The sequence below is a fragment of the Triplophysa dalaica genome, chromosome 19 (genome assembly GCF_015846415.1).
Source record: "Triplophysa dalaica isolate WHDGS20190420 chromosome 19, ASM1584641v1, whole genome shotgun sequence".
NCBI lineage: Eukaryota > Metazoa > Chordata > Actinopteri > Cypriniformes > Nemacheilidae > Triplophysa > Triplophysa dalaica.
The window spans coordinates 2,482,577-2,506,923 of NC_079560.1; the positions used below are offsets into that span (position 1 = coordinate 2,482,577).

General features: G+C 38.9%; 4 protein-coding genes across 8 annotated transcripts; 2 read left to right on the forward strand and 2 right to left on the reverse strand.

Annotated features, from left to right (window-relative positions):
* The first annotated feature begins 343 nt into the window (after positions 1–343).
* Positions 344–4,691, forward strand: ccng2 (cyclin G2). Its single transcript, XM_056731048.1, has 8 exons — positions 344–497; positions 1,274–1,415; positions 1,584–1,721; positions 1,829–2,079; positions 2,330–2,408; positions 2,488–2,586; positions 2,906–3,108; positions 3,683–4,691. Exons 2-8 carry the CDS (start codon positions 1,311–1,313, stop codon positions 3,798–3,800), a joined length of 993 nt encoding a protein of 330 aa, XP_056587026.1. The 5' UTR covers positions 344–497; positions 1,274–1,310; the 3' UTR covers positions 3,801–4,691.
* taf1c (TATA-box binding protein associated factor, RNA polymerase I subunit C) lies at positions 2,656–13,717 on the reverse strand. 2 transcript variants are annotated; one of them, XM_056731046.1, is made up of 15 exons: positions 13,328–13,717; positions 12,357–12,468; positions 11,953–12,005; positions 11,766–11,861; positions 11,629–11,684; positions 11,263–11,510; positions 11,008–11,136; positions 10,003–10,120; positions 9,577–9,648; positions 8,442–8,577; positions 8,108–8,233; positions 7,419–7,596; positions 6,990–7,127; positions 5,658–6,868; positions 2,656–3,121 (listed from the first exon to the last, which is right to left on the reverse strand). In XM_056731046.1, exons 1-14 carry the CDS (start codon positions 13,454–13,456, stop codon positions 5,688–5,690), a joined length of 2,772 nt encoding a protein of 923 aa, XP_056587024.1. In that variant the 5' UTR covers positions 13,457–13,717; the 3' UTR covers positions 2,656–3,121; positions 5,658–5,687. The 2 variants fall into 2 exon arrangements, with proteins under 2 accessions (XP_056587024.1, XP_056587025.1); XM_056731047.1 differs by lacking the exons at positions 12,357–12,468; positions 13,328–13,717 and having other exon boundaries at positions 11,766–11,884; positions 11,953–11,991.
* Positions 13,718–15,440: 1,723 nt separating this feature from the next.
* On the reverse strand, positions 15,441–18,198 carry LOC130407977 (proteinase-activated receptor 3). Its single transcript, XM_056731351.1, has 2 exons — positions 18,049–18,198; positions 15,441–17,336 (listed from the first exon to the last, which is right to left on the reverse strand). The coding sequence occupies exons 1-2, from the start codon at positions 18,110–18,112 to the stop codon at positions 16,261–16,263; spliced, it is 1,140 nt and encodes a 379-aa protein (XP_056587329.1). The 5' UTR covers positions 18,113–18,198; the 3' UTR covers positions 15,441–16,260.
* A 1,886-nt stretch (positions 18,199–20,084) lies between these two features.
* Positions 20,085–24,225, forward strand: wdr38 (WD repeat domain 38). 4 transcript variants are annotated; one of them, XM_056730143.1, is made up of 8 exons: positions 20,085–20,283; positions 21,844–21,964; positions 22,144–22,358; positions 23,042–23,122; positions 23,213–23,335; positions 23,693–23,845; positions 23,921–23,968; positions 24,055–24,225. In XM_056730143.1, the coding sequence occupies exons 1-8, from the start codon at positions 20,215–20,217 to the stop codon at positions 24,163–24,165; spliced, it is 921 nt and encodes a 306-aa protein (XP_056586121.1). In that variant the 5' UTR covers positions 20,085–20,214; the 3' UTR covers positions 24,166–24,225. The 4 variants fall into 4 exon arrangements, with proteins under 4 accessions (XP_056586121.1, XP_056586124.1, XP_056586123.1 ...); XM_056730146.1 differs by having other exon boundaries at positions 23,693–23,837; XM_056730145.1 differs by having other exon boundaries at positions 22,144–22,283.
* Positions 24,226–24,347: the final 122 nt, after the last annotated feature.

Genomic DNA, 24,347 nt, shown 5'->3' on the forward strand with positions numbered 1-24,347 from the left:
TACTACATTCTCTCCTCCCCTAGAAACCCTGTCAAAACAAAACGGAGCAGCATCAGCCAATCACAGCACAGTTCATGCTATCTCTTTACCAGCCAGTGGGGACGATTACGCATAGCCCAGTAGCCAATAAGCGATGAGGATTTTGGGCGGACTTTTTGAACGCTGTTATTTCCGCACATCCTATTGGTCCGTTAGGTTGTCTATATATTTAGGCAAACCTTCATTTTCGAATCATTTAATGTCGATTTAAAGCAAAAAACAACACACAAGCCTAATATATTGTGGATATAATATAAAGGAACGCATTTAAATGTAATGATGATGAACAATAATACTTAAAAACACATAAATGTATCAATAAGCATAGACTTACGTTTCCTACGTGACGGGCACATTGGGCGGAGCCAAATCCATTATCAACAAAAGGAAAGAGGAGCTCAGAAAAACAGAAGAAAGACTCGGATACACAGACGCAATATGTCCTTTTAACATTTCTGGTAATGTATACTTATTTACTATTATGTAATGTAATTATTTAACACGATTGACAGTCAAAATACGCCTTTATACACGATCCCGGTTAAATGTCCAGTTGTTGTTTTTAACGTTACCCTGAAAATAGCCCGATGTTCGGTTACGGTTGTGTTTAAGGACTGAATCTTTTATTTACGTAACGGTAATTGTTAACATTTCTGTTTTACGTAAATCATAGATTACAATATTAGATATACAATATACATCGTTAAATTGTGTCATTGGTGATAATTAAATAAATTCCGAACGTCCGTTGGTCGTCTTTGATGTTTATAACCCAGTGGCCGTATCATTGACATCCGTTTATGATGAAATAACAGTCGAACGAATACATCCGAGAGATATCAAAATTGTCGACTTATTTTAACGTAAAACGCTCATAAATGTGTTATATTTACTGTTAGAAACAGACTGTACAGTAGTGTACGGACACAACCCCTCCCCCCGCTGTTCGAGGTATTTTCCAGCAGACGGATTAACTGGAATCTATTTGACATTTAACTTTCATTCCCATCGTTGACGTTATGATTTTTTATATAAAGCTTTTATAAATGAAGCGTTTTAATAATGCTTCCGTGTCGGAACATTGGAAGTTTATTTGTTTGGCTCTGCTGTAAGAAGGCGTTTACCAGCGCAACAAGACACCGAAGCTCAGCTGAGCAGAGGGGGCTGGGCAAACCTTGACCCACCGCCCTGTGTGAACTGCGTTTACTCACTTTGTTTTTATGTCCTTTTAAAGGTGTTTTGGAGAAGCAAAACCTAGAAATTTTGAAAACATGGATGCCTTCAAACTGATGAAGGAGCTGAAGGCGAATTTGGAGCTGGAGGTTTATTATCTGCCCAAGGAAACTGGACTCAGTTTGATCGAATCCACCCAAGAGGTGATCTGCTTTAACAAACTTCCTTGCAACTATTGGAATAAACAAACATCCATTCTTTTAAATAAACACTGTATTTTATGTCGTGTAACTGTAAACCGCATATTTAATGACTGATTTTGTATTCTGCATTATACACAATGGTGCAAATATGTTTTGTTGTTCCCACAGAATGGTAACGGAGTTTCAGCCAAATGTCGAGGTGCGCGAGTGGAGGATCTCTGGAGCTTGACCAGTTTCTTCGGTTACAGCACTCAGACCTTCGTACTGGCCGTAAACCTGCTGGATAGGTTTCTAGCCTTGATGAAAGTAAGCAGTTCACCATTGCAAACACTATCCACTGTCCCAATCTGCAATTGAAATAACAATTGAGATTAAATAGCCAATATAACGGATTTGCTGGGTTTTAATTTAAGGTCCAGCAAAAGTATCTGGCATGTATCAGCATAAGCTGCCTGCACATCGCCGCCCGGGTGACCGAGGAAGAGTGCAACGTTTCCTCCAGCCACGAGCTCATTCGCATCAGCCAGTGCAAATGTACCGTCTCGGACCTCAGCCGCATGGAAAAGATCATTTCGGATAAACTGAACTTCCAGTTTAAAGCCGTCACAGCCTTAACCTTCCTGCATTTGTACCACACTATCATACTCGCACATACGTCCAGCGGGTAAGAATCAAACTTGTTGTTGAAAAACGTTATATGACGAAGAACATTTGAACATTTCAATATATATGGGTCACAGTCAAGGCAGGAACCTGTCACAAACGCATCATCTGATTAACGTCACACTAGACAGCGTGTTAAATGACAAACAGCTCATCTTAACAATATATATGCCTCTATAAGTCCATCACACAAGCATAACTTATTACACATTCTCGGTCTTGTTTCTTACACAAATATCTCTTTATTCCAGGAAAAACATCCTGAATCTCGACAAACTTGAAGCCGAGTTGAAAGCATGCCTGTGCAGAATCATTTTCTCCAAAGCAAAAGTAAGAATAACCACAAAACAGATATAGGCATCAGGAGCAAGTTAAACAGAATGTTAAATTTGTTTCTCTCTTTTTATAGCCTTCGGTGCTGGCCTTATCTCTTTTGATGCAAGAGATCGATGCCTTAAAGTCATCAGACCTGCTAGAGATCGCCCAAGGCATACAGAGACATCTGAAGGTAAAGACATAGATCAGACATTTCAATAGAGTAACCAATTTCAAAAGTGTTAATAATGCCACGAGACTGTTCTGTTTGGTTTCAAGTCACAATCTTTCGACTGTGACTAGTTTAATAGATTTAACCAAAACACTGTCAGTACAAGAAAGAAAATACAAGAATCATCACCATTGTTTCCAAAAATATCTTAGCACTTAGAAATCCTTTAACGTATCCTCTGGCCAGCAGACTATTGGCTCGGTTGAGTCTGTCCCTTCCAAACTTACGCTGGCACTGTGCCCTGGCCTTATGTAAGCTGGTGTCTGTGTGCTCTGTGTAGATCTCTGAAGCTGACCTGGCGTACTGGCGAGGTCTGGTAGACCAGTGTATGAGGGAATATTCCTCTCCTGAGTGTTCCAAACCTGACCACAGGAAACTGGTCTGGATCGTGTCGCGGAGAACGGCACAGAATTTGCACAGCAGCTACTGCAGCATTCCCGAGCTGCCCACCATCCCAGAAGGGGTCTGGGACGAGAGCGAGAGGTAAACAGTACATCTGTGGAGAAACACGGGCATATGAATATCAGAAATATATTACAATTATATGGAAGATCAAGGGTTAAACACAAAAACAAAACATTCATATTGGTCGTCACAACTTCTAGTTTCAATTCCACCGGGTATCACCAGACACAACCTGTTTTTTCCATTGCACTGACATTTCTTAACTCCAGAGTTTCACTGACACACACATTTACGTCACAACCTTGGGCTTGTCATCTCAGGCTGAAGTTCCTTCTGTACGCTCCACCCAGCATTCCACTAAAGGTGCTACATGATAACTACAAATGGTTTGTCATGTCCTAGCAACCAGCCCTAGAGTTTATATAGGTGCTACTCTCCATAGTTCCTGCTAAATCCTTCCTTATGCTCACTAATTGTAAAAATATGCATACACACCAAACTAGGTGTAGCAATGGAATGTGGGTGGAGAATATTGCGTATTTACAAAGTGATGTGGGTTGTGTTTCCTCACCTTGTGAGTAGGTGAAGGTGTGTGAGGTGGGGTCAGCACGAAACGTACAAGATAACTGACTGTGTTTCTTTCCTACAACAGTGAGGATTCGAGTGAGGACTTGAGTTCTGGGGAAGAGAGTCTGAGCAGCTCCCTAGGAAGTGACGCAGAAGGGACCTACTTCCCTTCTAACTTCCTGTCCCAGCGCCATAGGCTGTAACGCATTCTAAACCACTTGCCGAGGAGCACAGCCGACAGTGAGAGCGATGGAGTGAACTCTGGAAGCTACAGATGAACGTGGCTTCTGTGTTATCTTCCATCATGTCGGTCTTCTCTTGGCTGAAAACCTAGCGTTGAACATCAAGGTGCCATTGTGCCTGGGTTCAGTGAAACCACAGAGTCCAAAATTGTATTTAAAACTTTTCGGGCTTAAACAAAGCCTGTCCTCATACTGTAAACATCTCTATTAATGACTCATGTTAAGCTAAAGTGAAAAATCAGCTTTGCGCGACAGTGGCAGCTACATTTTTAGACAAAAAGAAAAAAAAAGACATACGTGTAGCCATAGTGTTAGTAGCTGGTGCATGTCTGGATTTGTCAACATTCCAGGCAGCTCAATTGAACATATCCAAGGTACAGTAGACTGTTATCTAATAACCTAGGACTTGTACTTTGGTGCTTTACACAGTTTTGCAAAATGATTGTTAATGTGTGACTGGAGAAAGCCGTACGCTTGAAGAACTGCTGTTTTCTGAGGTGATACAGTCAGAGACTTACTGCAGTGTGCACGGTGTTCACAAATAAGCGTGTTTGTTTATTTTTGTGCGTATGTGAGTGCGATGTCGTTAATCTACTTGCCAATTTAGTACAAGTGTCACATTAGCCAATGTGTGCGTGTATGAACGATTACTGTACGTTGAAAATGTGCATTGCACAAAAAAGCCTAAAAAACCTTAAAATGTAAAAATGTCTATATAAAAATGTACATTTGTATAATGTAAAAATGCATATACATTATGTATAGCATCTTGTAGATATTAACTTATTTATTATTTTTGTCATGGTAATATGAAAAAAAAAGATGTTCAGGAATAAAAAAGCTATTTTGAAATCCACGTCTCTCTGTTATGTACAAGAACTATTGAAAAGCACAGCTATCATAAATTCCAGCGTAAGCACATCAAATCCATTATCTACACAACTATCCTACACGAGCAAAAAAATTGAAAACAGATTTTCTCAAAATTTCCTCTCTAGCTTCATAATATTGAAGAAACGTGATATACATGTCACATGATATTTCAAGTTTGTAAATTCAAACTATACTACAAAACGGTGCATTAAAAATGTACACACCAGCACATGTTTCACATTCATGTTGATCGTCTTCCACATGTCAGAGCACACCCATGCAAACACGGCACTTACGCTTGGAATGCTACAAGATATTTCACCCAGCGAAAAAGAAACAAAACACAACGCAAAGAATCAAGTCAAAGCTGATTTAATCACTAGTATCACATGCATGTTGCAATTTTGACTCGCAAATCGTGATTGTCAAGCTTTCGCAAAAAAGGGAAGTCATTTGAGAACACGGACATTCACTTCCATAGTGTAGTAACATTGTCTCGGTTTCATTTGAATAAATGAATGGCAGCGTGCCATTAAAATACCGCAATCCATATCATAACATCACCTTCTATGATAAAGTTCTAAGTAACTGTGCTAAATACCAACATTACAAGCTTCAATGCCACTCTCCAATTAACTAGAAAGACAAAGCAACACACAAACAAAAATATAATGTTTAACTGCGATGCCAAGTCTCAGTTTTGCTCTAAAGCTGATTTGAATGTACATGTTATGTAAAGTCGAACATTGCTAGCACACAGAAGCAATCGGACAAAAATGAAGTTGAAGACCACACAGCGGTGGGTCCATTTGTTATTCTTTAAAAACACACGCAATCTCATCTTTCATACACACACTACAAAAATACACTCAAACTCCTCTTTCAAACACAACCCGCCCCTGTACAGTACAACATTCGACACCAAACAAAAAGTAGGTCACTTGCCTTGAAGCATTCCTGGTTCGCAGCCAGCGTTTAGAAACCCATGCGAGACTTTTTCTTTGGCTGGGAGGATTGCGAGAGACCTCTGACTTGGGGAATTTTGGGGGACGATAGGGAGAGGTGAGATGTTGCAGAAATCTGAGAAAAAGAAAGTCCTACTTCCTCTTCCATGTCCAGAGTAGATGTATGTGAACCAAACCAAGAACCGAAGTCAAACATCGTTCGTTTTGACGTTTGCCTAGTTGGCGTTACGTTGGCTAAAGGTAAAACACCAAGGTCTGTCGCTCGTGGAGACCTGGTGGAGACCTCCAAAAGATCTTCTTGCTCCGATTTTTGTGGCGCTCTTAGGACAGATTTTAAAGGTTCTTCGACTGAGTTTAAAGCTAGGTTCATTTTTGCCGTCTTCATTGTTCCTTCATCCTCGTTCATGCCTTGAGAGTCCTCCAAAGTCTCATCGTCCGAACCGAGATACTGACTCCCAATAGTCGACCCTTCAAACAGATCGTCTTGGTAACTCACCGACGTGGTGAAGCTTCCCGAAAGCGAGAGGCGTCTACGTCGTCCCTGTTTTTCTCTGAGCCGCTTTCCACGAAGCGCTTTGATTTTCTCTTCCCGGTTTAAGCCCAGTTTATCATCCCACCAGTTCTTCCAGTTGTCGTCCCACGCCGCTGCCAATCGCTGGCTCAGATCATCCTGCCACTCGGCTGGATCTATAGGATCGGGAACGGGGGTCACGTTTAAAGGAGGCAGTTGCGTAACCCCGTGAGAAAGTAACTCTTTCTTTCTCATGACATCGTGAAGGTCTCTCTTCAGGCTCTTCAAGCGAACCTTCTGCTGTGTATAAGCTTCAGGGACTTTTACATCTATTAAGCCGTTGGTTTTGATTTGTTGATGGCGTAGGTGTTGTTTTTTGGAAGCGGCCTTTTTGAAAAGGGGTTGAAACCACTTGTTCCAAGCCACCTGGAAATCCTGATCCTTGCTTGGTTTGGGTGAGCTGGTCGAGTTACATCCTCTGGAACGGCTGGATGATTCTTGAGAGACTTCATTTGTCTCCAAAGCAGGGGAGTGATCTTTATCGACAGTGTCGATTATTGGTTCTGTGAGGTTCGCATTGGTTGTGGCCTGATGTTTGTGGAGCGTTTGATAAAAGAGGTCTCCCGTCTCTGTGAGCTGGAACACAGACAGGTAGTCCTTATTCTGTACAGCTGCGAGACCTGATGGAGATATAAAAAAAAAATGTTAGTTGTGGACAAACAAAAAACGCTGAAACTCTTGATTCGGCTAGCTGTGAAAACATTAATTCAGTATAAATTAACAGATAACAGATGGGTTTACCTGCAGCAGGTACACAGAGTCGTTTCTGAGCGATGTGTCTCTTATGAGGGCGAAGAAGGTTTAAATGGCTTAGACTCTCACTCGGACTAAGAAGCTTCTGAATGGGACCCTGAATCTGACAGGCATGCTCTCTCCCACCTAGCATCACGTAAAAACACATTCATTTAGTACTCAAGGTTTTATCCAAAATGAAGCTTGGGGTACATAACGTACATAACAACATGGAATATGAGGCACAACCAAGTTCATTAAATCAATAACAGGCCCTTCAAACAATATACATGTGAAATATGGTTTGTTTTCTTAGCTTCTCAACATTCACGTTCAAACACTTGAAATCATGACATTTTGCGTTGTGTTCATAGTTGACAATTAAGCATCTATTGTCTAGGAAAACACCTATGAACAAATTACAAATGTGTATGTCACCTTTGTACTGAAATAACATGACCTCCTGTGACTTCGGGGCACCCAGCAGCAATTTGCAGGCGTTGTTTGAAGTCGTATCCGGCAGAACGCTAGCAAACATCGGCTGGGATTCCATCATGTGGTCCCATTTCAGCATGGGCACACAGGGAAAACGCTCATCCATGATGTACGCTGAAAACTGCAGACAAGGAAACGGTTACTATAGTAACACATCATGATGTTTACTCTAGAGCAGGGGTTTCAAACTGGGGTCCAGGGAAATATTTGAGTAACAAATGACAGCAAAAGTTGTAAAATTCAACTGAAGATTATTAGAGTTTCATTTCTACAAACAATATTGCCCTCATAACATCACACTTTCTATTTGTATAACAGTTTAAATGCTTCTTTCTCTATAAAAAAAAAGTATTTATAAAAGGGGGTCCTGTGCAAAAGCTTTATCATATTTGGGAGTCCTTGGCATTACAAGAGTTTGTTTGAGTTTTGCTCAGTTCTAAAGAAACCCTTTAAGAAACACCATAAAAACATGGTGCGACTCATACAATGTTTGTAGACGTAGGTCAACAAAGAATCACATGACCTCACAGGATGTGTGGATATATTACTCAATGAGACACTCACTGCCTTCAGGCTAACAGCTGACGCAACGCTTCAGACTCAGACACATATGACTAATTTGATGTCTTTACCTGGGTAGTGATGAGGTGGTGGTTGGCGTGGCTTTCGCTCAGGTACTTGGTAAGGATCACCCTCTCTCCCATCTTACAACCGGATGTCTTTCCAACCCGGAATAATGCTTGATAACAATCCCGATTCTGGAGAAAGCACATGTCGGAAAGACAAATGAAACTTACCTCAAGAACACGTGGATTAAAGGAATAGTTCACCCAAAAATGACAAGAGGGTGCGTAAATTATGACAGAAATTTTATTTATGGGTAACTTCTGAGGAAGACATAAAATCTGAATTCTTTGTGGTACTGAGTTTAGGCCACTACTACGTACTAGAGATAGGACATTTTACCCTTGCATCCGTAAGCTCCGCCACCATCCTATCAGCAAAAACCATCACTCGAGGGTGGCACGAGAACTCGCACCATCGCCATGCCGTCTTTGCATTTAAATATGAGTTTGAAACCTCCTGCCGAAACTTCTGCAACCTGTAAAAAAAAAACGTATTACAAACGTCTAGAGGGGTTAACATTTATACAATGAGTAATGTGATGTGGGATTGCTTTACAACGACTGACATCATGCAATGAGTTTTCAGTGTTGAGTCACATTCAAAAGACCTTAAACTTAAGAGGCAAGTTTGGTAAAAGGAAAGAAAGTGGTCTAAGGTTTGGTTTCAGAGAACCGCAGTTTGCTCTGTGGTTGGTTTGAATGGAAACCTGGAAATAAACTGCTGGGTTTCTGTGGTATTTGTGTTGTCGACAAAAGCCTTTAAAAAAAACGTAGTGTTTTATTAAGATCTCATTGTTGACTAAGTACGGTGTATTATTTCCTCAATTACTTTGAAAGTAAACTTTATATAAAACATTACCATTTATCTTCCTTCTATCTTTATGAACCAGTACAACTGACTTTCCTCTAAGGAAAGGAAATCATAACAACCCATTTTATATGTAAAATATATAAAGTATTTGGGGACCGTCAGACACTATTAAAGTTTCTTCGAAAACAAACAACAGACAAAAACTGAAATTGCACCAACCAACAGCAACACATTTCACATTGTCAGAGCTTCAGGAGTCCAAAATAAGTGTATAGCAATTTCAGCTCTTGAATGACTTCAGTAAACCCATCACATACGCTGAGGTCATATGAATTACATCAACAACATTTTTATGTTCCTTGTCATGTTGAAACTTGAATCCCAGTCCCCTACCTTAACTATATGGAGGGAATCTTGGTAAGACTGTTTTTAGTTTCACAGTACATGACATGACGGTGATTGATAGTTTTTACTTTTGGACAAAAAACTCCTGCCAGTAGGAAGTAAATCTGTTAAGGATTAACACAAAGACATTTACTATGATAATCTTGAGCACTGGACGTCTTAAACTAAAGAACAGTTTGTAGCTGTAACAGATATGTCGAGGATGAACAGTGAGCTGATAAGAACCATGGACGTACAGACTGTTCTTAAACCCACGTACCCTTTTCTCACGGTCCAGAGATACGCTGACCCCTGTTCAGTGGCCACCACCAGCTCATCCGGGACATGTGGACTGAAGAGATCAAGAAAAATCCCGTCAATAAGACAAAATTCATTCATATTTCACATTATTTTATCTGAAGGACAAAGTTAATTGTTAAACAAAGAAAAAAATGCTCAAGGATTAAGTGACTTCTGTTTCCAGTTTTTAACCGCATGACCGTGAATCATTGAAAACTGTTTTGTTATTTTTAGGTGAACTGCACCTTTAAGCATCCAAACATGTTCATGAGCTTTCAAACACACGTAAACTTGTTCGAAAAAGTACTGCACATCTTATCCGGAAACATTTTTGCTTCAATTTCAAAATCACCTAATAACACTTGTTCATTTGTGGCCGAGTTTATACAGAAGGGCTCAAACTCACCTGACGGTGACGCAAGAGAATCGTTCCTTTGTCCGGATGACTTCCTGAAAATGTGGCTTCCTGCTGTCTCCCAGGACCCAAGAGCTACAGAAATAGTCTGATCGAACCGCCACGTTACCTGCATACACGCATTATCAAAATCAAACGGTGGAACAACTCTCATATACTGATATAACTTAAAGAAAAAAAAGTTAATGAACTCGGAGACTTGGGTATGCCCAATGTATCTGTATTAGCAATAACCATAATTACTATAGTCTTGTCAATGCAACACATATAGTCATTTTGTTAATAAATCTGCAGTAATTTCTAGTTGACACTTCAACGTTGGTCACAGCATTTTGCATTAAGAATCACAATGGTTGCACACTCCTTCTCTGCCTCGGCCAAAAGAAATAACACACCAAAACAATCCAGCAGTATTGAGAAAACAGTAAATCACAGAAAATTACTGATGCTGGGATTTCACATGTAGGGGTCAATTTCTGTGAAATATTTTGGCAGCGATACTTGTGTAGTGAACATTTAATGTGACCGCACTATCATGAACTGTTGTTCGTTGGCACATTAAGGTACAGGCAACATTACAACAAAAACGTCAACACAAAGCTCAGTATCAGAAATACACAGATGTACATCTTAAAATAACTATGCCACAACATCTGTTCTTTGTGATTTAAGTTGGGAACACAACGTTTAATTATTGCCACAGTTTGGCTGTCTGAGACAAAATATTGACAATCCCAAATTTTTCTATGCCAGTTTGCCATGTTTGCAAAATTCAGCCACAGTCAGAAGTTTTGTGAGACAGTCCTGCAGGATGGTTTCTCACACGACAACCTATGATGTAAAACTCCTTTATGTCCATTCTTAAAATGTCTTTAGCATCTGACATACACTATGGGAAGCATCAATCATAAAATAATATTTAATGTTGCACAGTGGCAGGCTTTAGTTAAGACTTAGTTAGACACAACAAACTTCAAATTCCTCATCACATCTTACCTGAGTCCTCCATTTTGCCCAAACTGAGCTGTCTAATGGCTCCATTCAACTCAAAGGCAAAAGGTTTCGAGTCCATGAAAAAACTTGGCGGCTTGTCATCGTGATACTCTGGCACCACCCTGTGGAAGTCTGGGGGGATGACAGTAAAGGAACTACACGCAAAACAATAGATATTAAAACTTAAAGCAGGAATAAATAAACTGTCAATGCATTTAATAACACCACTGAATCACACAGACTGCTTTAAGAGGATACTGAGCGTGTCCAGTGCCGCTCCACTGGGATAAATCAGACATCCGTCACCTCCACCCCCAGTCTGATGCAGGGACAAGTATCCCAGAACGCCCCCTGTGAGATCTGGGCAGAACTCCTGTTGTTCTCTCTGTGTCGTCAGTTCCTCGTGGAGCAGTTCAGAGAGGAGGGATTGAGGAATATCGCTCACAAAATCACCAAGCAATTGATGGGTGTGACGGATCTTCTCCCAGTAATGCGAAAGCTGGCACCTAAAACCCCCCAAAAATGTTTTATCTTAAATGATCTATACCACATGAAGCGGAATTGTACAAGAAAAAACGAACACTATGAAAATGTATAAAAGATAGATATGAGAAATATTCTTACCTTTTATAATTCAAGCCCTCGAGAAATCTGTTGACCCATTTCGAACTCAAAACGTCCTGATGAACATAAGAAACCTCTGCAAAGTTATTATCAATACCAGCCAAAGAACAACAACACACACACGACAGCTCACTCACCGCTGGGTGTTTGCGTGCAAAAGACCAGTGATCCTTAAGCAAACGTCCCATTGTGGAGAATGCATCCAGACAGTGATGCTGATTAAAATACTGCATCTAAAGAAAAAACAGGGCCATATCTAGACAAAACGTGTTCATGTAGTAAAAGCCATTTTACTGCGAGACATTTTTGACTTATTTTGCTTACATGCTCTGGAAAATTCATCGGGTCTGGCAAGGGACCATGTAAGACTTTAGCATCTGGGGAAGATTGAAAAAAATGACAACAATAATTGCCTTTAGTAAAACAAGGATTTGGAAAGCTGCGTTCAAGGAAAATAAAACTGAATGTCTGGATCGTGTTGTATCGCAATCTTTTTTTTGCTAAAGGAGAAGTCCCAAAACCAACCCAAAACCTGGCTAATATTTCATGATGAATTTTTCTTTTCAGTAAAAAAATTATCTGTACAGTTTCTTTTTAATTACATTTCACTTTTATTTTACAAAGAATTAAAAAGGTTTAATTAAAAAATTGACAATCCCCCAATATATATGTATAAGTTTGAGATCACGATTGCAAATTCAAAACACTTAATAATGATGAACATTTACCTTCACATGGTGGAATTAAAGGAATAACTGCTGGTTTGACTGGTACCCACTTGTCTCCTTTGACTGTGCGCTGAGATTCAAAGGACTGCTGCTTGACTCCGTCAGCATCACACTGGAATTTCAATTCACAATGCAAAAGTGGATTATGTTATGAAGACAGGTTCACAATTTATTAATATTGAGAGATCTATTATGGACAGTACTTTAACTAAGTGCATTTTTCAAGTATGTGTCCTTATTAATTCAGTACAAATATTTCACTACATTACATCACTTTGTTTTACCTTTGATACTGTATTTAAGTAAATTATAAATCTAGTACTTTCCTTTTTTTAAAGTAAAAAGCACTTTAATCAAAGAAATTACTAGATTTGAGATTTTAAGTATTAAAAGGTAAAATTTTGTATGTGTATGAAGTAATGTAGTGAAGTAACAATACTGTAGTGAAATATTTTTTTCCAAAGTAAAAACCATGAATTAAAAATGTACTAAAGTACATAAAAAAGACTTGTAGTATTGTTTATCAAAAAGTATCCTGACACGCCCCTGTTGTGACACTCTGAACAGTGGTGTCTTTAGATAAAACAGATATTGCACAGATTTTTAATAAAGTTTTTAACTTTTTATATTAAACAATTTTATATTTAGCAATGTTTTCGGAACTAAACCATTAATATTGCATATAAATAACTACAGACAAACAAAAATCACACAAAAACATCTTATACTGGACAGTAATTTCTAGTACGCAGAAAGAGAGAGACACATTTATATAACTTTAATACAATAACAAAATCACGACTGTGAAATGATAGAAAAGTAACTTATAGACACAAATAAATCACAATAAACACTTATTTTAAACACAAGGTTAAAATGCATATGCATTGCATTATGGGTATCAAAGAACATCTTAATCATAAAGAGTCTGTGGGAATGCTATCATCAGGGTGGAGATGTCATTATCTTACCAGATCAGCACTGGCATCAAACACTCGTCCATATGAGCCCCATCCTCCATGACCGTGTTTCGGTTTGATCTCCGACGGTCCTTCGAGATAAAATTGCGGGAAAAGCTTATCTGGAAATGCGTTATCCATGATGAGCGCGTGGAGGTCTTCCTGTCCGGCCCGTAAAATTAGAGAAGCACGGGCATGTTAAAACGCACACCGGTCTTCACGCGACGTGATAAGTGCCACAGTTTTAAGCATACCAATTAACCACAATGTTGTTAAACTAAACGTTTTTGCAGTGCAATTGTGAAAAATGATATCCGGACTATATATTGGAAAGTTGAAAGCATGCGCCGTTTGCTGGTGGCCGCGTGAGGCTAAACGCAGCGCGGAAAACACACGTGTCCAGCTGATGAGCGGAGCAGGAAGCCAGACGTCATAGGAAACGCTTCGAACGCCCGCCATAGAGAGGATTTCAAAATAAAAGCATTTAAAAAGCGTCTTCCTATATTTCAAAACAACGCCCGGCTGTACGTGGATGCATATTTAGAAACACATGAAAATATAAAAGCATCCTGTAAATAAGGTTAAGGCATTTGTTGGACGAAAATTAAACGGCACATTTTCTAAAAAGTGGTAAAAAGAGGGAAAAAATAAAAAAATAAATGCACTAAAATGTTTGAATCTGCGTGATCAAAAATGTTCAAACGCAAGAAAAAATGTACTGTATGCCTTCACCTTTATCTCCATGGTTAGGTTTAAAATATTATATCGCAGCATTCAAACTCACCAAAAATGCTGTTTCAAACTATTAGTGTTTTTTAGAAGAAGTTTTTAAGTGTTTTCTCTGAAACAAAAACTCAAAACATTAGGTCCAGGTTTTGTGATTTGAATGGAAAGGTACCAGACAACTCTGCTAATGTTAATACTGTTGATGAATTTGATGTGGTTCATCTATCGATATTAGTCATTTTATTGCTCAATTAAAACGCCCAGCTACCAGTTAGGATGTTTGCCTTCAGGTTTGCTTGGTAACAGCTGATTTTATTGGACCAGTCTTACATCTATTGTGAACTGTTAGCTATTCTACAGTCTTTTGCCATCATGCCTTAGCAAGCCTTAAACCCTTTGGATTTCACAAATTATCGGCCAATTTCAAAGCTGCCCTGTATCTCGAAAATATTGGAGAAAGTGGTTTTATCTCAACTCAGCTGTTCTTTAGGTCTCTGATACTATTAAAGGGAAACAGGTCAACAAAGGAAGCAAAAGAAGGAACATGAAAATATCAAAGATTAATCAGTCTCAACTCAGTTTTTCTTTATGGCTATAGTATTGTGGCTTTTACATATGAGATGTAGTTCACATCTAGCAAGGTGAAAGAGCAAGGGTTTAACTTTGGTTTGAGAAGTGGGGAGGACACAAATGGGGTAAAACATTTTTTTAATCCTATCTCAAATTCAAAACACATGTTTTCTGTTGTTTTTGATTGTTTAAATTGATTAAACCCTGAAACCAAAAGGTATTTTTGTTGTGTAGCAAACGTTGATGTTCATGAAGGGGGTAAATGCGAGTCTTGACTGTGAAACATGGCTTGTAAACCTTAATCTGCGGTTGGAAGGAAAAATCATTACTGGGGGACATTAAGTGAGGGGGACACAAACAGGATTTTGAAAAGCCAGGTCTCCGTTGGAAATAACCCTGTGAATGAGAGAAAGAATTTGTTAGACTTTAGTCACTAAAAGCCCACTGTCACTCTTTGCAACATGAAATGTTGAATTGATCAACATGGTAATAAAAGTGAAATGCCATGGAGGCTGAAATATTTTTTTTTTCCAGCACACTTGAAAAGCACAGCTGTCGAGCCATGAGTCATGTTGCTGTGTTTGTATACAATTTGTGCACGCAGATGATGTTTTTTCTAACTTACTCCGTTTCCTAAGATTTAGGAGGTGTCATCATCGTACAGTTTACATGCATGTTGTTTCCACATTTATAAGATCCATGTCCCGCAGTCTGACCTGTCATGATATGATAAGATCACTGAAATCGCACAGTCTGCACGATAGGTAATTTGAGTTAATTTGCATCAAATGAATCCACGAACCCAGAAAAGAAAAAACAGAAGTTTTTGCTTTATTATTCGCTTTTATTTACTTTTTTCATTCTGTATTTTACATTCACATACGGTTATTGCATAACATTTATAGTGATTATCATAAAGCGTTAAGATTTTCTTGGAAAAATAACACAGCAAAGCTTTGCCTTTGCCAACAATGCTTTACATAACACTTTCCTATTCACAAACGGACAGACACACACACATTCTGAACACAGTCCAGGCAGTTTATTACACCCCTTTCATTTAAATGTCTCTCCATTTGTATTCAGTATAAAAGGTGCTGGTTCTGTCCAATCCGATTGGCTAGAACAAAAAAACATAAGTCCTCCTTGTGCCTTTGCATAAGAACCCCTATCAAGAACAAGGTTCAAATCAAGATCACTTTATTTTACTTCACATACACAGAAAAATTGCCAGCGTTAAACTATGTTAAATTAACACTCACACTGTATATAATCCACACTCTCAAAGTGTATATTATATACACTGTGAGAGTTAATTTCACCTTTGAGCTTCAATCTGACCCTTGCGATTCTGCTGTGTAGTTTCTGTATCTTTACATTGGTTAGTATCAAATTATATCAAACGGACATCTTCACGGAATTGTACTGACAACTCAAACTATAAATCTTTATAATGAGCTAACAGTTGGAGCACTTTTTGTTTATTTTTAACCAAAACGTTAAGAATTGTGGCTTTAAGGTTAACATGAAATCAAAATTGACACAATTTACTTTCCTTGTTTATCGATACAGAATCGTGCATGATTCATAAGTGCACATTATTCTACATAAAATACAATGTCTTTTACACAAACGCAATCAATGTGACTTTAGGTAGAAATACTATAAGCCCGTCCTTTCCATGCAAGGAAGTAGCGTTTGGTTCCGACGGTCCTTGACATGAGAACGAACAGAAACGGATCCAGAGCGCAATGTAGACAACACAGGCACGCTGTCACGCTGAAGTACATGTAGAAATTCTCAATAGTGCTGGTGGAGAGCAGCACGTAATGCACAAAATGAAAGCAGCTGCTAGGGCCGAAGCAAACGAGGAAGATGACGAAGTTAAAAGTGCTGGCTCTGATGTAGAGGGCCCAGTCCTGGTGCGAGCGATTGAGGTGCCAGACGATAGATGTGTAACATGTCATCATCAACACCAGGGGCAGGAAGAAGCCAACACAGGTGAGGCCGAGATTATAGTAAATGAGCCATTGATACGCCATGGATAAATTGGCCGGGAGGACATCATGGCATGTGATGATTTTGAGTTGCGGGATGTGGTAGCTTTGTTTGACCAAGAGCTCTGGCAAAATGGCCATAATGAATATAACCCAAATGGTCAAGCAGCACCATGAACTGAACGAGCGCTTCGGCAGGCTCTTATAGAGGAAGGGGTGAACCACTGCCATGTAGCGCTTAATGCTAATACAAGCAAGCGTGTAGGCTGAACAGTAGAGGTTGCCGTAGAAACATGCGGTGGTGATACGACAGGCGGTTTCGCCGAATATCCAATGGTTGCCGTTGAGGTGATAATGTGTCTTCAGCAAGAGACTAAGTAACAGCAGCAGGTCAGACACAGCTAAACTACAGTACATAATGGCAGATGATACCATCCTCACTTTGGCTCCAACAGCAAACAAAATGGCGATATTGGCGGGAATCCCGACGATGATGGCTATGATGTAGACTGTTGGGATGAACCACTTGCTCAGACGGCCTCCGAGGTAGGCTGCTGTGTTGTTGCTTCGTAACTCCATTTCTACATCATCGAATAAAGGTGGCAAGACATGTGTGTGTGTTCGATTCCCATCAAGGCCTATGTTAACTGCAATAGCATGTCCTTGGAAGGTCCGCGGGCTGGCGAAATCGGTGGCATTGCCCTTGGCCTTCTGGGTCTGCTTTTCTTCTGCAGGTGGTCAAAAAACAAATAAAAGTTTAGAACTAATTTTGTTATGCACTCTAACATGAACGTTTTGAACACGACAGAAATGTCTCTTATGAATTTAATATTTTTATCTGATGGTTTGATTTCAACCATTCAACCTTTGACTTAAGTCAGTAATAAAGATATAAAGGTTATATTTTCACATCACATTATGTTAAATGATTTAATGCACAAAACAGCGAATCACAAAAAAATTACTTTGGGTTTTCAAAGATGGGGCACATTTTTTTAATGGATCATTTGGGTGAAATAATAAGAAAAAATTGCAAATATATATTTAGTATAGCTATACATTTTTATGAGGTTTTAATTTAGACAAACACATCACATGATGTACGCACATAGACAGACAGAGACACAGAGAGAGAGAGAGAGAGAGAGAGAGAGAGAGAGCGAGCATACTCTTCTTAACTTCACTTAAAATAATTTGAATAAATCTGGTAGTAGTTTCATTATTTGCTATCAATGATCGAAATTAAAATAAATGTAAGCTTGTTGTTGGGATATTATATCAGTTTATCCTCGTCTATTTTCTTTAATATCAGTTAAAAAAAATGCTTTTACGCAACATACGTAATTTGTTTGGTTCACACTTTTTATGTAGGCTAACTATAAACATTGAGCTAGATGCAAAACACAGTTTAAGAATGAAAACTTAAATCCATGTTATTACCTTTAGCGTGTGTCGCATGCAGAAGAAGTAAAGTGATCAAAATGAAGAAAAAAATCTTGCCCATAGCTAAAACACTTCAGGTTTAGTCTGGAAAACAAGCGGATTAATCTCGACGCTGTTTGTCTGCGTGTCTGGAATGCGAATGAGTAGAAGCGCAACACATGCGCTGTGACTGCACCCCTCTTTCTCTCTCTCTCTCTCTCTCTCTCTCTCTCTCTCTCTCTCGATCTATCTCTCTCGATCTATCTCGACATCACACACATCCGATACAAGCTCATCGTTCCGTGGCGATGACATCATCCTGGTGCCCAATGTCCCCCATTGAACAAGACCCCAGCCATTTGAGTCATCCGTTTGAACATTTTGTCTGGTTCTTACGGAGCCCGTCTGGTCACAAGTCTTGTTTTTTTTCTCCTACGGGTGTCCAAACGGGCTTTGTAAGGGTTCCTGATGTCATAAAGCCTACACAATATTTTTGTATTAAACGGCAAAATCTGAAGTGAAACAAAATCTTAGTAATAGTTAATGGCTAGCTATTTTTCAAAAATTTTGCGTAAAAAACACAATTGAAAGCCAACTGTAACTAAAAAAGTGGAAACCTTGCATTTGGTTTTACAAGCTTACATTATGTTTATCACTTTATGCTATTTATTTTATCCAAAGCCACTCAAACATTAAAAGAAGTAGTCTACATATAACTCATGGACAACTTTTTTAGACTTTTTTAGTCTTCTTCTCCAAAGTTTTGTCTCACTTCCATGATTTTGTGTTCATGTAAGAATCAAAGATGTGAAGGAAATGGCTGTCTGTCAGAGATAACACGACTATGGGGTGAAGGGAAGTGTCTGGTCTTTCCTATCGAAACCAAGAGATGCAGATCAAAGAACAACTAAAAGCCAAATTAATTTAAGACCAGTACTTGTTTACTAAAGTCTCCATGCACTTGCATGCTTACTCCTCCACATCCGTCCACACACACAATCATTTCATTCAGAAACATTTCACTTCCTCTGCAACAGTACCTCAACTATGATGACATGTGCTCAAACCGCATGAGGCATTTTTTCCAAAGGTGAAAATGTCAATGCTTCTTAGAAATGTATGCATGTTTAAACACTTACATTCATCAGCTGCTGTGAAATAACTTTGTGAAGCTCGAGGTTAACAAACATCTGAATGAAAACCTGGAGACTCTTGAGTCAGTCACTCTGGAACGCAGATGAATTTCAGATGCTTTTCGTTTCAGGCATGTAGAATCAGGGCCTGAGGCGTGGCTTACATTTTGTTTACGGGAAAATAGGTTTATTTCTGAAGGGTCACAGGATACATGTGCATAAACTGTTTAGTACTGTGTACTGTGCTTTAACATTATTGTGTGTAACTTGCAAACCTCACTGAAGAAGTTCAACGTGTTCCTGCTTTGTACAGAGTCCTTTAATTGTTTATGTAAAAGAACTGTTATGGTCCTCTATTATTTCAAATAAAATTTGTGGTACGAAAATGGACACCGTGGATGCATCAGATCTCAGCGTAGTGTTTATTTTGACCTAAAATCACATGATCAAAAATGACATGAAAAACTGGAAAGGTATATTATATGCATATTAATTCTTATTTTATCAACTATTATTATTGAAAGACCTTAAATATTACACATTTGTCTATTCCTCTGTTAATTATAAGTAGCATAATGATTTAGGCCAAGCCCACTGTAAATTTCAGTAAAGTTTTTAAGTTTCTTACTGTACAAATGAATTAATAAATGAATGAATGATTTAGGATGATTCAAAGCATTGAAATTAATTATAATATAACAAATATTGTAGATTAATAAATCAGACAACATTTTAGTATTTTAGGAATGCATGTTATGATCTTTCACATCAAGTACAAACAGGTCCCCCATAAAGGAAACGGGTTTCAGTGCGTAAAAGGAGCTCTTTCGAGTTAATGAGTCTCCAAAAAACTAAACCACACGCAGAGGTCACTCAAGAGACCCGTCACTGTGGATACAGAAACACTCCCAACGCAAACAAACTGAGCTGCAACTCTTAACCATTGCGAATATGCATCTAATATAAAGTGCACATTATATTGTGTCTAGTTTACTTATTTTAAACACTATGAGACGTTGATAAAATGTTGCTTGGAAGTGCGTAAGAAGCCATGTGGCGCCATCGCTCGGAAGAGTTCGGCGTTTCCAACATTAGATATTTGTCCAGACACAAAGGAGAGGTTGGTAAACTTTTCAATTACGAGTGATAGTTATATCTTATTTTTCAGATATTTCAGAAACGTATTAATTGTTTTCTTTGCATGTGTGACAGTTTTTGTATATTCTGACCAATTCAATAATCCCCAAGAAGCAGTCATTTAGTGAGACGAATTGTCAATAAACCAAGAATTCGCAGGACGTATTGCTTATATGAAACATACCTGGTAAGGTTACATAAAATAAGGTAACAAAAATGTATTGATTTTCATCAATAAAGGCTATTATTCTTCCGCCAAGCAATATCGTTCTTCGGAAGTGGTTGCCCAGCAACACAAACGCCGTGACGCAGTAACACTGATGTAATGCGCTCATAGGTGTGCGGCTTCATATAATGGCAATTCCTGATGGATTAAACATTTTGATGAAAGCTTCCCTTACCCATACATCAGGCTCCAAACAACTTTTACAGTTAAGTCTGGGAGGTGTTTCGCTTTTAAATAAAGGATGTAATAATACATTTCTTTGTCAAATATCTCAATCTCGCAACTCAATACAACTCAAGAGGGAATTTTTCAGGCTTCTAAAATAGATAACATTCAATGGAGGAAAACATGGCTATTACCATATTTCTCATAATACATACCCTTGTAATGCAATTGTAACGAAATGTTGTGATGTAGCTGATATACACTCACCTAAAGGATTATTAGGAACACCTGTTCAATTTCTTATTAATGCAAGTATGGTGGTGGTGTAATGGTGTGGGGGATGTTTTCTTGGCACACTTTAGGCCCCTTAGTGCCAATTGGGCATGGTTTAAATGCCACGGCCTACCTGAGCGTTGTGACCATGTCCATCCCTTTATGACCACCATGTACCCATCCTCTGATGGATACTTCCAGCAGGGTAATGCACCATGTCACAAAGCTCGAATCATTTCAAATTGGTTTCTTGAACATGACAATGAGTTCACTGTACTAAAATGGCCCCCACAGTCATCAGATCTCAACCCAATAGAGCATCTTTGGGATGTGGTGGAACGGGAGCTTCGTGCGTCCAACAAATCTCCATCAACTGCAAGATTCTACCTATCAGTATGGGTCAACATTTCTAAAGAATGCTTTCAGCACCTTGTTGAATCAATGCCACGTATGTTTTAAGGCAGTTCTGAAGGCGAAAGGGGGTCAAGCAGTATTAGTATGGTGTTCCTAATAATCCTTTAGGTGAGTGTATACACCTTCTGTAAAAAGTTTTGTCATATTTGTCATTTATTTTTCTCATGTAATGTTTCATCACTTTTCTGGAAAGAGTTGAGTTTCTAATTGTTTTCTAAAGTTAATATGGATTGTAATTTACACATTAAGGATATTATTAGCTTTTTTGAAAACCAGAACAAATCTTTAGAATCAAGAATGAACTTTCTTATCCTTGTGAGGATAAGATTTCACAAACAAAGGTTTCTTAATAAAATACCTATAGACATCTTATGTGAAGTTAAGTCAATTCACTGGCGATCCACCAATCAGATATTCAGTTTTTCTTTTGCGTTTTATTAATAAACAATTTCTCACCTGTTTCAGGTGAACTGCTGCGCGTTCTCGCCTGACTGTCAGATTCTGCTCACCTGCTGTGATGACGGCAGATTGTACCTGTGGGATGGCAAAAGCAGCAAACTCCTGCACACTGTTAGTGGACATACAGGTGATCAGAATGAACTAAATCATAGTAAAGCTGAATTATCAAATGCATGTGAAATCAGATCTTATTCTATTCTATTCTATTCTATTCTATTCTATTCTATTCTATTCTATTCTATTCTATTTAAGTGTCTCTCTGTACAAATGGATGCATAACAACAGAATTTTGCAATACATTTCCAGGTCCAGTGAAGTGGTGTGTTTTCTCCAGGGACGGTCAGCTGTTCGCCAGCGCGTCTCATGACTGTACCGTCAGGATCTGGCACGGCAGGAGCACAGAATGTGTACACATAATGTCAGCTCACAGTCGGAGTGTGGAGACGGTGAGCTTCAGTCCAGATGGCATGTGGTTGGTGTCAGGTGGATGGGACACCAGGGCACTGATCTGGAGCGTTCAGGTGAAAACCGAACACCTGTCTTTCAACTACAATTAGAAAAGAAACTATACAGTAAAGATCTAAAATAAAGTCTTCCCTTCGAAAAACTCCAAACAATCAGCAAGATAACAATTACTACCCCCCCAAAAAAGAGTCTCAACCCTGCCCAAAACACAATCAAATCTTTAATGGATTTATTGGTTAAAATGGGAATTGTATTGGTTTTAATAGAAACTTTAATGGTGTCTATTGGATTGCAATTGGTTCTATTGGGATCAGTTAGGATGTTAAATTCTATTGGAATATTGGCCAAAACACAAAAAGTGTGAAAATAGTTTGAAATGGAAAAGCTAGTGGTTCATGATGGTATTTTAATAGAAACCTTTCGAAATTTAGTGAAATTTCAGCAGGAATTACATAAATGATAATGGAGTGAATGGTTCTTTGGCATTTTATTGGTACTGTATTGGTATTTTTATTGGTAATGTGTTCGTAAACCCATTTAATCCAACTGTAAGACCAAAAACACACTTAATAAAAGAATGTTGTTGTTTTAATGATAAATAGATGATACTTGGTATTTCTGACTGGGTGTTATGTAGTAACAGGTGTCCTTTTAGTGCAAGAACTGATGTACCACTGTCAGGATTTTACTAAATTTTTTATAGCATAATATTTGCATGTTTCATTGTTTGATGTTTCAGACCGGCGAGATGGTTCAGGAGTTGCGGGGTCACACTGCAGCTGTTCAGAGCAGTGCATTCTCATCAGATTCACAGCGGGTGGTACGACTCAAACTGTGTTTGTACTGTAATATTTGTTTTGATGTGTTCAGCATGAGATGCACTGAGTGTTTCTCTGTTGGTTCACTTCAGGCCACGGGCTCCTGGGATCGTTCTGTAAGAGTGTGGGAGCTACATGATGATAAAGAGGTTGTGACATTACAGGGACACCTGGGAAATGTGGCCTGTCTCTGTTTTTCTGTCACCGGGATCCTGGTGAGTACACTAAAGCATATTGTTTTTTGAGGGTGAGGTTTGGTATTTGCTACAGAATAAACAAGTCTCAAACAGTACAGATTAATTTTGATTAGTATTTTTTATACTTCTGTGCAAGAGCATTTTTAATTAATTCTCCTGTCGTTTTTATGATGTTGTGTGACAAATGTGTATTCCCTTGAATGGATGTCTTTGCATTAAATAACAAAATATTTCAAGCAACATCGCCTCAAAAAAACAATGCTTTTCAGAACGTAATTCATACTCTAGTATTGCTTGAAAATAAATGCCACTTATTTTCTGCTATGTAAGTGACACTCAAATCAAAATATGTTTGGGCCACTTCATGTGTTTTAGGCCTCGGGTTCATGGGATGGAACAGTGCGTGTGTGGATGCCAGAGCAACACATGTGTCTGTATGTACTGGGAGGGCATGAGCGTGTTTGGGTCAGGAGTCTGGCCTTCTCTGTGGACGGGCTGGTTTTAGCATCCACGGCAGAGGGTGATATGGTAGAAACACACACAGACACACCAACACACAACCCATGGAAGCAATGGTTCACCTTTCACATGTTTCTCCATCAGGTGAGGATCTGGGACATGGCTAATGGAAAGTGTCTGAAATTGTTACAGGTGTGAATATTTAAGTTAAAATTTCTGAAATATTATTGTAACGGCTATAGATACAGGTAGAATGATATCGTATGTGTGTGTTTTAGGGTCATAAGGACTCAGCATATGGGTGTGTGTTCACCCCTGGAGGGGAGCTTCTTACCAGCGGCTCCGACCAGCTGGATGTAGATGAGGACAAAGACAAGATCATTGAGTGATGAGGTTACACAGAGAATACGACAATAAAGATGACAGCTTACTGCCCAGTTGAACACACATTCAGCACACTGAAACTCATGTCTAAAGCCAACAGCACAAAAGCTGTACCAAAGTTTTAGCCAAATAAATACAAAAGCTATATACTACGCCTTCACAGACCCGATGACAAAAGTTAAGACAA

Bases quoted from the DNA above. Each gene is read 5' to 3' on its own strand.
- ccng2 (XM_056731048.1), top strand. From the start codon at position 1,311: ATGGATGCCTTCAAACTGATGAAGGAGCTGAAGGCGAATTTGGAGCTG. The intron at 2,080-2,329 runs GTAAGAATCAAA...TCTTTATTCCAG, and splicing joins CTCGCACATACGTCCAGCGG to GAAAAACATCCTGAATCTCG. The intron at 2,409-2,487 runs GTAAGAATAACC...CTCTTTTTATAG, and splicing joins TCATTTTCTCCAAAGCAAAA to CCTTCGGTGCTGGCCTTATC.
- taf1c (XM_056731046.1), bottom strand. From the start codon at position 13,456: ATGGATAACGCATTTCCAGATAAGCTTTTCCCGCAATTTTATCTCGAA. The intron at 10,121-11,007 runs GTAAGATGTGAT...GCGTGTATGCAG, and splicing joins GGGCAAAATGGAGGACTCAG to GTAACGTGGCGGTTCGATCA. The intron at 7,128-7,418 runs GTGACATACACA...ACGTGATGCTAG, and splicing joins CATGTTATTTCAGTACAAAG to GTGGGAGAGAGCATGCCTGT.
- LOC130407977 (XM_056731351.1), bottom strand. From the start codon at position 18,112: ATGGGCAAGATTTTTTTCTTCATTTTGATCACTTTACTTCTTCTGCAT. The intron at 17,337-18,048 runs GTAATAACATGG...GACCACCTGCAG, and splicing joins GCATGCGACACACGCTAAAG to AAGAAAAGCAGACCCAGAAG.
- wdr38 (XM_056730143.1), top strand. From the start codon at position 20,215: ATGTGGCGCCATCGCTCGGAAGAGTTCGGCGTTTCCAACATTAGATAT. The intron at 22,359-23,041 runs GTGAAAACCGAA...TTGATGTTTCAG, and splicing joins CACTGATCTGGAGCGTTCAG to ACCGGCGAGATGGTTCAGGA. The intron at 23,846-23,920 runs GTAGAAACACAC...TTTCTCCATCAG, and splicing joins CCACGGCAGAGGGTGATATG to GTGAGGATCTGGGACATGGC.